Source organism: Saccopteryx bilineata, chromosome 1 (genome assembly GCF_036850765.1).
Source record: "Saccopteryx bilineata isolate mSacBil1 chromosome 1, mSacBil1_pri_phased_curated, whole genome shotgun sequence".
Taxonomy (NCBI): domain Eukaryota; kingdom Metazoa; phylum Chordata; class Mammalia; order Chiroptera; family Emballonuridae; genus Saccopteryx; species Saccopteryx bilineata.
This window is the reverse complement of record NC_089490.1, coordinates 227,124,950-227,137,359: the sequence shown is the minus strand read 5'-3', so window position 1 is coordinate 227,137,359 and position 12,410 is coordinate 227,124,950. Positions and strand designations below refer to the sequence as shown.

Sequence of the window (12,410 nt, the reverse complement as noted above, 5' to 3'; positions counted from 1 at the left end):
TCAAGCAATCTTTAGTTCTCTGCTTTTCACTGGTTCAAAGACATATGAAACTGTCTAGAAGAGCTTCCATCCAAGTATATCCATGTTAAATATTAAGTACTATAATTCCTGCTTAAAGCAAAGCATGAGCTTTAGTTAGCTTGTCCAGGGGCTGCTGGGCTACCTCTGTTCTCACATACTGCTTTGAACCTGAACTGAAAAAGTACCTAAGAGACCTTATCTCAAGATGAGGCATCTTGGCTCTTTCCTCTAGATGGCCAAATACACACACACACACACACACACACACACAGCTGCCTGTGCTGTACTCACTGCAGACGGAAGATTGCAGTCAGCCAGGGGCAGCATCCCTGGAAACAAAGAAATCAGAGATTAGCTTTGAGCATGTCTGTCTTGGGGAGCAGATAGAATCATCGTCTTTGACATTAATAACCATTCCACCTCCTCCTGTATAAAAGCAGCATTTTTGCCCCATATTCAGCAAGCAGCCCTTTATCCCAAACATGACAGAGTCTGCATGCTCCGAGTCCTTCCCAACATGCACTCCATGTCTGCAATTCTTGCTAAAACCTCTCCAATTTGACAACCTGTGGAATTACACAGCCTGTGGGATCAAATCATGAAACTTGAATCAACAGCTGACGATAACTCAGGACAGCTCTGGAGAAACTGATGTGGGTTTGTTTGTCTCAAAGCGACTGAATGAGACATGAGGCAAAAGAGCCCAGGAGTTGGATTCAGAGAGGGAAGGGGTTGTCTATAGGTTTGATTGTCCATTGATACTCCCTAAAGCTGGACTGTTACCAGCTTTATTTGTCTTTATTTGGAGACAAATATTTGTTCATCATTCATTTGACCATTGTTAAGCACCTACGCAAAGTCATGGTGCACTTTTGACCAGTCACAGGAAAGCAACAAAAGACGATAGAAATGTGATAGAAATCTGCACCAAATAAAAGGAAAACCTTCCCAGTTTCTGTAGGATGATGTGGCAGCATGTGTGCATGCATAGATGATGACGTAACACCGTGTATACAGCGGAGCAGCCCCACGGCCATACCAGTCGAGATGTGGACGGTACAGAGGAAAGTTCAGTGTGTTCTGTGGCTCGCTAAATTCAAATCCGTGACCGAAGTGCAACGTGAATATCAGCGCGTTAATAATGAAGCACCACCACATAGGAATAACATTACTCGGTGAGATAAGCAGTTAAAGGAAACAGGCAGTTTGGTGGAGAACGGGGTGGAGAAACCCCATTCTGGTAGGTCATCAGTAGTGACGAGTCTGTAGAGGCTATATGGGATAGCTACCTAAGGAGCCCTAAAAAATCTGTGCATGAGCCCACATTGAACTGCACTGAATAGGTATGAAACTGGAAGAGTTTTCCTTTTATTTGGTGCAGATTTCACATTTCTATCGTCTTTTGTTGCTTTCCTGTGACCAGTCAAAAGTGCACCATGACTTTACGGACACACTGTACTACTGGGTGTCAGGTAAAGGGGAACAGCACTGGGAAAGACATGGTTCCTACCCCCATTTGGCTCACAAACTAGCAGGCAAGTCAATAATTAACAGTCACCCAAAGCCATATGTATGATAACAGAGACAAGTGCCAGGACCACATGGGGATTCCATAGCCCTCTTCCTGAGAGTCAATTAAGTCTCAGGATCCTGGGTCATCCTGCTGCCATGTCTCCTGTGGTATTTACTAAGTCTAGGTGGTTTTGTCAGTGCGGAGGGGCTCTTACCCACACCTGCCTCTCATGATCCAGGGTACTGAGTTAGCACCTGCACAGGAGCACCACTGCCCTTTCCCCACTCATTCACTACTGCCCGCCTGCTCCACCCCCTGCTCCACCAGCCACAACCACAGCTGTCCCTTAGATACCAACCAGCTCATTTTCAAAGTCTTGTTGACCTAGGGAGGAAGACGATGACAATCTCTGGAACCTGGCTTCACTAGAAATACAAAAGGGGAAAAAATCAGGATAACTCTTTTAAAAAAAAAATCTAAAAATGTATGTCTAGTATCTTGCTGCCTCATCAAGTTCAGGACCAAAGATACTTGCTCTCAATGGCTGGGTGGGATATAACTCACCCTGTGAAAAGTATAGGCAAGAACAATGACCATTCCTAGGTGTGTAAGACATAAAACTCTGTTATATGTGATTATAACTCGGGATCAGGACACCCTTAACCCTCAGCACTATGACTGGTATGCCTAAGGTGACTTCAAAAAGTTGCCTGTTTATAAGCTATTTCCCGATATACCACATGACGCTTGGAATAAATACTGTATTTTATCAAATCTAAGACACCACTGGTTTTAAGGGGCATCATTATGAACCGCAAAGAATGAAAAAAATGCTACCAATTAAACTATAACTACCAATGATAAGTTGCATTCCAATTTCAGAGACAAGAAAATGTCAAAATGTGCATTTTAGAGTTGATGAACTCTGGCATTTTACATTGTGGCATTTTAATCAGACCCTTTCTTCTGAGTGACTCATGTGAACACCCCATGTGCTGTGAATTTCAGGGGAGTGCATTTTTGCTTCTATTTTTCTACCCCTGGCTCCACCATCCCACTCCTAACAGCTAAGACATGGTGAAACTCCACTTTCAAAGTCTTTCCAGAGAACCGTCTCATTAGACCTTTACAGTAAGCCTGTGCGGAAGGAAGAGAAGGAAGAAACAACCCCCCCAAAAGTTTGGGGACTTAACCAAGATCACACAGCCAGAGAAGTGGCTAGGTCTCATGATGTCAAAGTTTTATATTATATTGTAACACTCAGCCTCTCTCCTAGGGGTGAATGTCCCAAAAGTTTAACCCAACAGTCTAAAGCTCCAAACGTGCTGAAGTCGGAGCCCCCTTTGGAGGGGCAGCCTTTGGAGCAAGAGCGGAGGTCTGCTGGGTGATGGCAGGGGAGGTGCTGGGCAGGCAGCCCAGGCATCATATGTTCTCCCATTCATTTCCTACTGACACAAGATACCAAGGTGTGTGACAGCCACAGGGAGCTGGAAACCCCAGCGGAGAGCCATCAGAGCCCAGGATGAAAGTGAAAGGAGCTGAGAGGTCTGCGGTTAGTAGCAGACTCATCCGGGGCCAGCTGGGTTAGGGCCATCGCCAGCACAGACCAGAAAGAGGCCAGGCATAGCTCACCCAACCGCTCTACAGCCATTCGTAATCAGCCCCAGCCCCAAACTAATTAATTTCAAAGAAGATGCCCTTGAAAACATTCAGGGCAAAAAATAAAACTGGCATCCTCCTCTTTAGTTGATTTTGAAAGCCCTAATTATCTAAAGGAACAAGATTGCCTGCTTAGCCTGCAGCTAGCAAGGTTCATGGTCACAGCCCAGCCAATGCCCCAAGAGAGAGCTAGGAGTGTGGGCCTCGGTTTTCTCATCACCACAGTGGAGGTGCCGAAGCTGACCTCATGGGTCTGTGGTGCAGAGCAGAAACACGGTGTCTGGGACAGGCCTGGCAGATGTGCTCAGGGAACATGATATAACACCAGCCTCGTGTGTGGGTCCTGACTAGTAGGTTTTAGAAGCCTCCAGCCCATCTCAGTCTCTCTCTCTCTCTCTCTCTCTCGCTCTCTCTCTCTCCCTCCCTTCCTCCTTCTCTCTCTCTCATTCTCTCTCTCTCTGTCTCCCATACACACACACACACACACACACACACACACACACACACACACTCGAGGTAATATCTTTTTTACCTGCCAGCCTCTGACACCAAGGCAATGCGCCCATAATCCCAGAATCTTCTCCTTATGATGGAAAACACCAATATTAAACACTACAAGTAGAAAAGAAACCAAGTGAGAGCATATAGGAGAAGAAACTGCTGTCTGAGGGGCAAAGCCCATCTGCCTAGATCTAACAAGGCTAGAAGGGTCTTGGAGATGATCCAAGCCCAGAGAGGGTACTGAGCTGCCCAAAGCCACACAGCTCAGAGGCCTGATGCTTTGCTCACCATCCCCCCCCCCCCAGTTTTCATCACTTGTTCCTAAGTCACAAAAGCTGTCAGTGCTGACAGTGAGCTTGCCTTGGCCCCTCCTAGTCAAGCACATTGGCTCTGTCCTTTGCTATCACGGCAGCACTAACGGCCACAACCTTCCTCAGCCCTGATCTGTCATCAGCAGTCCCTGAAGGTCTGGCCTCACAGCAGCCTTGTGGGGGCAGCTTTACTTAACTTCTTCACTTTACGTGAAATTTCATTTTTAATTACAGAACTCCGGTAGCAGACTGAGCCGGAAGTTAGTGACATATTTTCAAAGGCAGAGGAGTCATGTTGCAGGATCCAAAGAAGGCTGCTCAGCCAGGGCCTGTCCTCTGTCCTGACTGCTGCTTCCCTGACCATGTGGTATGGGCATTTCCCATGCGTGCAGCTTTCCAGCCAGCCACCAGGCCCAGCTCCTCTGTGACCTCCCCTTACCTTCCTGTAATAAAAGTCGCCCCCACCAGCACACTCCCTTGGAGAACAACTCTCTCTTCTCAACCTACCCTGATCCAGGCATACCCCACCCAGCCTGCCTAGGGTCCCTGCCCATCCTCCGTCCCCAGTCTTCTCACTTGGCCCAAACTCTCCCCTTCTTGAAGACGCAGCCTTACAGCGTGAGGGCCACCCTCCTCCATGAACCCCAGCGCTCTCAAATCCACCACTGTACTCCTGCCCGCTCCTCCCTCTCAACCAAGACCAGTTGGTCTATATGACAGTGTCCTCAACCTACAGGTGGGTTTTAGCTCCAACACATGGGTGATCTGGTGCTTAAAGAGCCCTTTTGAATAAAAGCAACATGTGTAGCATGCAGGTTCCCGCATCAGCTCATAAAGGACCAACAATGTAAGGAAACTCGAATGCACACATTTAGACCTTAACCCTAGAACCAAACTGGAAAATGGAAGGGGAAGAATTCCCCCCCACCCCCCACCTATGGACTGCTTTTGTTCCAGCAAACTTGTTTGATACCTGCCTATTTCCATTGGGAACTGGGACATTCATGCTACACTAACTCCTCCTCCCCCAAATCCCCAGCTAGCTTCTGGCTCAAAGCCATCCCAAGGTGTCTACCCCTCTGCCCCCATTTCACTTCGTTTTCTCATAGGGTCTCCTCTACGTGTTAGGAGAAGGCATCAAGAGGGACCAACCATCCCGTCGGCATTTGTGAAAAGAGGTGCCCCTTAGTCCCAGTAAATTTCACCTAGCTAAGGTTGAGTCAGCATAGGGAAGAAAAATGGTATATTTCAAATTGGGAGGATCTCTGGGAATGATAACAAACTGATAACTCAGCAATGATGATAGTAATCAAAGGAACAGTAACCTGTGTTGTTGCCATACCTTGCCTAACTTAATCTTCTTTCAACTCTCTCAAGTAAGAATTATTAGCTCCATTTTACAGAACAGATACTTGAGGCCCAAACAAGCCATGCAACATACCCCAGGTCACAGAGCCAGTAAGTAGCAGAGTCGGGATATAAAGCCAAGTACATCTGTCTCCTCACCTGAGTTCCTCAGGAGAGTAGGGGCTTAAATAAATAACTTGGGAAGGGGGGAGAGGGACATGATTCACAAGGGTCTTACCAGGAAGCAGCTGACATCTATGAGAAGAACAACAGGAATGCCACCGAAGGTGATTCCCTGGAGTACGGTGCTGTTTTTGGCTGAGTTGTAGCAGTAGGAGTCATTGGGCTGGTCCCCAATGCCCAGTCGATCCCGGATGGACACTGCCTTGGACTGCCACAGCTCCAGGAATGGGGAGTCGGTCATCACGCCTGTGAATGAGACCAGGCAGATGGTCAGAGCTCAAATTCTGACCCTCCAGCACTGGAAGAGCCAGAGGTGGGTGTCTCCTCCAGGGGCGAGCAGGGCACAAGGCTCTAGCGGCAAGGGATGGGGAGAGGCAGATGCCAGGCCCTGCGTGCCAGGCAGAGTCCACAGAAAAGAGCTCCAGTGTAGGAACAGTCCCAAGGGTCAGCTGGGGCGGATGGCCATGCAAGACACAGCTGGCAGCCTCCCCAGAGGGGGGGGGCAGGAAGAAGGGAAGGACAGGAGCTGCTGTGTCTGCCTGCTTAGGGTGCCCACAGGCCTCCAGGCTCCAGGACTACTGCTGGCAAGGTAATTCCCCTGGGAGCCACTGGGAGCCCTAGCGTGCAAGCAGGGGACAGGGTGGAAGGGAACAAATAAGGAAGGGACATCTAAGTATGCAACAACTGCTGGTCCATGGGAGTCATGGATGAACCCCTTCTCCTACTGTGCAAGGATATCAGAGACAGGTCCATTCAATACTCTTGGAAACTGAGACTCAGAGGCTTAAAAACCTGCCCAAAGATTAAGGAGCTGGTCCTGGCAGAATGGGGTCTCAGACCCCGACTTCCGACTCGCGGAGGCCAGATCTCCTTCTATTCCTCCACGCTCCCTCTCCAGCTGGTTCAATGAGAGATTAAAGGCCTGGGAAGGAACCATTTGGGAGAGAATATGGGAATGGAGAAGACACAGGAGGGGGTGGTCCAGGGGAGAAGGGGGATAGCATCTCAGGACCTCCACAGGGACCCCTGAGTCACCCATGGAGCTCCCCCAGTTCCACCCTCTGACCCCTGCACCCACAGTACCTTTAGTCTAAATGGAAGGTCTGCAACATCCAAAGCAAATACTGCCCCAGACTGGCTGCCAACCTCTCCTTTCCTGGCTGCTGGCACACCGGGAGCTAATGAAAAGCTCCTGTCTGTCTTCTGACTCCGAAGGCCCCAGAGTCGATGCCCAAGTTCTGGCCTCCTTTTCACTCTGTCTGCGGCCAGCCAAAAGGCCAGGAGCAAGGCTCAGCACCCCTCCCTCCAGCCCTCAGCTCCCCAAACCTGATCAAACCAGATTCCCATGGGCTTTCTGTTAAGTCTGGTCTTTCTGCATGCCACGGGGACAACATGTTGGGGACAAGAAGAAAAGGTACAGAGAACCCAATCAGAAGTTGGGACCCTTGGTAGTGCTGGTGGGTTGTGTGCCGTGGGGGGGTGATTGCCAGTTCTGACCCTACCACTGCTGGGCTGGGGACAATCCCACACACACAGAAAAGCAAGCAGGGTATAGGGCAGGGTGGCAGGCCCAAGTTATGGCAGGATACCCCAGAAGATCAAGGCACTTTCTCACCCCTATAGGAGCTGGAGGTTGTGGCACCAGAGCCATGGAGCTGGTGGCTCTGAGCAGAGTCACAAAATCTACTTCTGGAAAACATATGGTCCTGTCTTCCCTTCTTTACACTCCACCCAGTGGCACCACCCCCAACCAAACAGCCCAGCCAGACACTGGCAGGCCAGTGCCTGCCCTTCCTCCTGTCCCCACACTTACCAGACATCAGGGGACGTGAGGACTGTGCACGAGTTCCTTGGAGAGGTCCTCAGTTGAAACCGGCTCTGGCAAAAGCAGCAGCGGCCCTGGCCACCTCCCAAGCTGACTTGGGCCTGCCACTCATTTCCTGCTAGGCTTTCCTGACCACAGGGTCATGGAGCACCAGCTTTTACAGACTTTCCTAAGGGACACAGACAACCGGAGTCACGTGGAGGCTGCCTCCCCCAGTTCAGGAGTTCTGAGGCCTTCGGCACACCACACATACACTCTCTCTCACCTGCCCTAGTGTCTCTGAACTTAAACACGCATGTAGACCCTTTGGCTCCTCCCAACGGCCATCCTCCTGCCCTGACTCTCCCTCAACTCCCAGAACTGGGTCTAGGCCCAGGGTCCTCTTTGCCCCCCTGCTCCTCCCTCCTCACTCAGCATCACCTGGGGATCCAGCCTCACCCCTCTTCTCCTCTGGCTCGGGGTTGACTGGGGTCACAATAGTGGTCCCCACCCCAGCCAAGCACTGGAGGCTGTGGGACCTCATATGGGCCCCAAAGGCGGCTGCTGCCGCCAGGGACAGGGCAGAACAAACAAGGAAGGCTTAAAAAGAGAATTGGTAAGAAAAACACATCCTCATAAAATGCTCACAGAGGGAACACTGTCATCTCTAGAAAGAGGTGGCAGCTACAGTGGTGGTGTTGGGGGCAGGACAGCCCTCACCAATGTTATTTTATGCCCAGCCTTAGGCAAGTGGAGGCCCCATGGGAGGAAGTACTCATGGTGCCTCTACCTCCTTCAGCCCCGTCATGCCTCTAAGTCACTGTCCTCTTGCCAAACAGGATCACTTGTGTGGGTTCACAAAGTTTGGTAAGAAGAACTCAGTGAGATCAGCCAGCAAATACCACCAGCCTGTCTGTCTGCCCCCTTCAGGTGAGATGCCCAGGTGATGGCACAGCTCTGGAGGCTTCCAGTCCCTCTCAGGCCTTTCAGCTCACTTGCAGGGGTCTCCAAACTTTTTACACAGGGAGCCAGTTCACTGTCCCTCAGACCATTGGAAGGCTGCCAAATACAGTGGTCCTCTCACTGACCACCAATGAAAGAGGTGCCCCTTCCAGAAGTGCAGTGGGGGCTGGATAAATGGCCTCAGGGGGCCACATTGCGGCCTGCCGGCCGTAGTTTGGGGACGCCTGATAGAGCCTGTCCCTGCTGTTACACACATAAAGTCCAGATTCTGCTGAAACATCATGGTCCCTCCAGGGCCAGCCTCTCTACATCTTCCAGAATGAGCACCTCTGCTGGGATGGGGGGGGGGGGTGGGACGGCTCAGCTGGCAGTGATCAAGAGGAAGCTAGCCCAGCAGGTGAAAAACTGATAGTTCTGGGCAGAGGCCAAACCAGCAAGGAGGCCCTGTGGTCACAGGAGCCCTGCCTGGCTGCTACCTTCGCAATATTCAGTCATCTGATATTTGTTTGATACGCACATGCAAATGCCTAGCACCTATCACTGCCTTCCAGAGAGGTCTATATTCTTCATCTCATTCCTAGCCAAGACCCCGAGTGTAGGAGAGCCAAGAATTTCTGCTGAGGCAGGTGAGCAGCAGCTGACTCAGGCCCCCAACTCCAAGTTCAGCCCATGTGTACCCCAGAATCTGATTGTGGCTAGTGGGGACAGATGGCTGAGTCCAACAGCTGGTCTCAAACTTGGCAAAAAGTTAACCACCAATGCTATCCCATCACCCACCACCCACCTGAGTTGGCAGCGAGGACTGGCCCCCATAGCGCACTTGAAGACCTCTATTTCTTCCAGAAATGCCAGCAGAATGCTGCAAGAAGCATTTGAGCATTGGTGGCTCTCACAAGAAGGCTCTGTACAAATCCAAGGTATTTTTTAACATCACCAAATCTTCTGATTTTGATACAATGATTGCCAGACCGCAAGCAGCCCTAGCCCTTCTGCCACAGGAACTAACTCTGATCTTCTAGATGCAGAAGTTTGCAAAGTAAGCACAAACTTCTTACTGGACCACCAAAAGGACCCAGGAACCTGGACAACTTTTACCTCCACACACACATCGGCCCTGGAGCAACGAGTAAATGGCACAGCGTCTGCCATGATGAGAGGCTGTGAGCCCAACATTTCCCTGAACAGGTTCTGGAGTTAGGGTCCCGGCACCTTGTCAGTTAGGCAAGTGGCTTAACCAATCTGTGCCTTGGCTTCTTTCTCTGTAAAGTGGGGGTGATGTTTTTCTTACAGGGATGTTGGGAGGCACACACCTGAGACAATGCCCATAAAGTACTTAGCCCAGGACCCAGCCCTGAGAACACTCAAAAGCTGTCTGCTTTTAAGTCACTCTCCACCTAATGGGAGAACAGCAGGACCCCATCTGATGTTCTCCCCTTTAGAGCCCAGTGAACAGCCAGTAGGGACCTTTCTCCCAACACTAACAAGAGGGGGTTGGAGGGGGAAAGGCGGCCTCCGCTTCTGTTCACACTCACCTCCAGGCAGAAGCCAACTTCAGGGCTCTGACAGATGCCCCAGGAGAGGAAGAGAGAGAGAGACAGTGAGGTTTGCGGTGGGAGAAGGGAAAACAGTGTGGGATGAACTGCAGTCTTTCCTCGGCCCCAGTGGGTGTCTACAGTCCTGCGAGAGCCAGAAAGGCCCAGGAGGACTCCCACAGCCCCCCTGCGGCCATCGCACCTGGGACTGGTGACTACAACCCACAGGCTTAACCTCAAACTCTGAACACTGCAGGAACTGGGACGCAGTTGCACAACTTTAGAGTAGAAGGAAGCTTCGAGGTGAATTGGTCAACCACGATGTGTACCCCTACCCAGGGGAGATATGGAGGCCACTCCAGGGTCTCAGGTAGCCAGTTTTATCAGGTACTGGACCTGAATGGTTTTGGTTTTGGTTCCTTAGTAGATTCTCCTCACCCTCCTTGTTCCTCCCCCAAACTCCCAGCCTCCTCCTGTAGAGGACAGCCTGGCTGGTTTCAACCCTCCCAGGCCAGAAGACTCAGACGTCTGGCCCTTTGCCAGGCTAGCCTCGCGTCTAGTCCGAGAAGGTAGAACCCAGAGGCTGCGCTCCTGGTTAGGCTGGGAAGTCGGCTTCCAGCTGACAAAGCCCCTAAGAAAGAGGGGCTGGGGGAGGGGTCGGCGTGAAGGCGAAAAGCTGGAAAGTGGAAAGTTGGGCAAAGCTGTCAGGAAGTTCGGAGGAGCGCGGGGCGGGATCGGGGCGCCCGGGCTGCGCGGCCCGGGGACTGATACTCTGCTCCCACCCCCCACCCACTCTGCTAGGGAGCGGGGCTTGCGAGGACCCGAGGGCCGAGCCCCGAAACCTGACACTTGACGTAGCGCCCCGGCACAGAGCCCAGGTCCCACACGTCCGGGAAAGGCGGAGGGCGACTTCCGGAGGCCAGCGACCCCTTTCCACTTTACCTTACGCGGCGGCGCAGCTGCGGCGGCGGGAGGAAGTTGCTTGGCTTCACCTGGCCCCGCCGAGGAGCGGCGTCCCGGGCACTTGAAAGTTACAAAGTGAACCGCGCCTCCTGCACATGCGCAAAGCGGCGGCCACTGCTTGTTCAACTTGCAGCTGCCGCCCGCGCCAGGGAACAGTCCTCACCCCTTGGCGCCGCCAGCTCCGTCCAGGGCCGAGGAGGACGTCACCAGGGCAAATTCCGCTCACCAACCCCCCCCCCCCCCCGGCACATCCCCATATTCCAGGCACCTGGGAGTGACCTGGGCCACGCACAGGTGTTTGCGGACCGGAGACGCGCGGGGAGAATACCCGCCAACGTTTGTGGTCGTCCCTGTTTTGTACTTTATTTCTTTGACGGCTCCTGGGCCACCCCCGGGAGTGGGAGGATGCGGAGCTCAGTAGGGTTCAGCACCTCCGCTCTAGGCAGTCTGTGGCCACCTGCCGCCATAAGGGCCCTGGTGAGGGTTCTCGGTGTGGCCCCAAACGGAAGTCGCACGGTACTACCCTGGCCAGACCACCAGGGTTACCGATCTAGCCCAGCTCGCTGAGCATGGCCGGTCTCCCCAGGCTGGGTACCAGGGTGCTTGCTCTAAGCTGGACTGTAAACTGAGAAGGGCACCGGGGTGTGCACTGGGCCGGACGCAGGATGTGGCTCAGGGAGGACGCGCGCCCTGTTGAGCCGAAAAGCCCCGCCCGCCTCCCAGCCTGGTGTGCAAACCGCGCTCCTCCGCAGGCCTCGGTTTCCGCATCTGCAAAACCTGAGGATTTGCACAAAAGCCTACTTCCAGGTCCCTTCTAACACTAAAAATCGGTAAATCCTGAGTAGTTCTTCACACACACAGGTGCAGTTTTGCAGGTGCTCTGCCCTCCATTTCTCTGCTCTCTGTCATTTGTTGTGATGCTAAACGTCTTCTCCTTAACTCTCTGCCCATGATCCTAGCATCAGCCTGTGGCTCTCTGGGAGGGGTAGGGGCTCTCTTCCTGCTTCTCTGGCAGTTATTTTCTGTCTCATCTGGCTTCCTCCTTCTTTCTGACTCACAAACCCCAGCTACTAGTCATTTCTCACAGTTCGCCCTTGGCCCCTGAGCTCACTCAGCCCTGGTCTCCGCATACCATGCCTGGCCACATCTCCTCTCCTGCTGTTGTCCTCTGCTGTCAAGGGCACCACACCCGACCTACAGCATGTTCCTAGTGTGGCCCCTGGACTTTCCCCAGCTCTTCAGACTGACCTGTCCGCTCTCTTCACAGCCCCATACCCTCTACCTGCCAGTCCTCATTCCCTTCCTGCCTCAGTGGCACCTGGGAAGAGCAAGGTTCTAACCCTAGGAATTAAAATGGTAAAACCTCTGATAAAAAAATAAAGTTAGAATCTTTTATTTCAGAGAGGGAAGGAATCTCTAAATCTGATTTTTAGTAGGTTAAGTTTATTTCAAAATTAACAGAAGTCCAAACTGGTTCAGCATGTGAGTTCAGATAACCTTAATCCCTGTTATGTAGCATGCAAGGTGTGGAGTGCTTATATAAAAACATATTTCCTTAAAGCTCCAGTAAATGTATGGGAGTCAGAGGAGGGGGCATCCTACTTGATAGAGAA

At 52.0% G+C, this 12,410-nt stretch overlaps 1 protein-coding gene across 9 annotated transcripts in view; it reads right to left on the bottom strand.

The window, feature by feature from the left end:
- TMEM63A (transmembrane protein 63A) overlaps nucleotides 1-10,996 on the bottom strand; it is a 33,693-nt gene extending 22,697 nt beyond the window's left edge. For 2 of the 9 annotated variants that reach the window (XM_066237272.1, XM_066237232.1), the window contains exons 1-6: nucleotides 10,777-10,995; nucleotides 7,349-7,529; nucleotides 5,591-5,781; nucleotides 3,726-3,805; nucleotides 1,893-1,959; nucleotides 313-350 (exon numbers count right to left, since the gene is read on the bottom strand). In XM_066237272.1, the coding sequence (XP_066093369.1) occupies nucleotides 313-350; nucleotides 1,893-1,959; nucleotides 3,726-3,805; nucleotides 5,591-5,781; nucleotides 7,349-7,355 (383 nt within the window). In that variant the 5' untranslated portion in view covers nucleotides 7,356-7,529; nucleotides 10,777-10,995. Of the gene's footprint in view, nucleotides 1-312; nucleotides 351-1,892; nucleotides 1,960-3,725; nucleotides 3,806-5,590; nucleotides 5,782-6,618; nucleotides 6,795-7,348; nucleotides 7,530-9,086; nucleotides 9,205-9,834; nucleotides 9,862-10,776 lie in introns of all 9 variants that reach the window. The other 7 variants (XM_066237237.1, XM_066237247.1, XM_066237280.1 and 4 more) reach the window with 7 other exon arrangements.
- Nucleotides 10,997-12,410: the final 1,414 nt, after the last annotated feature.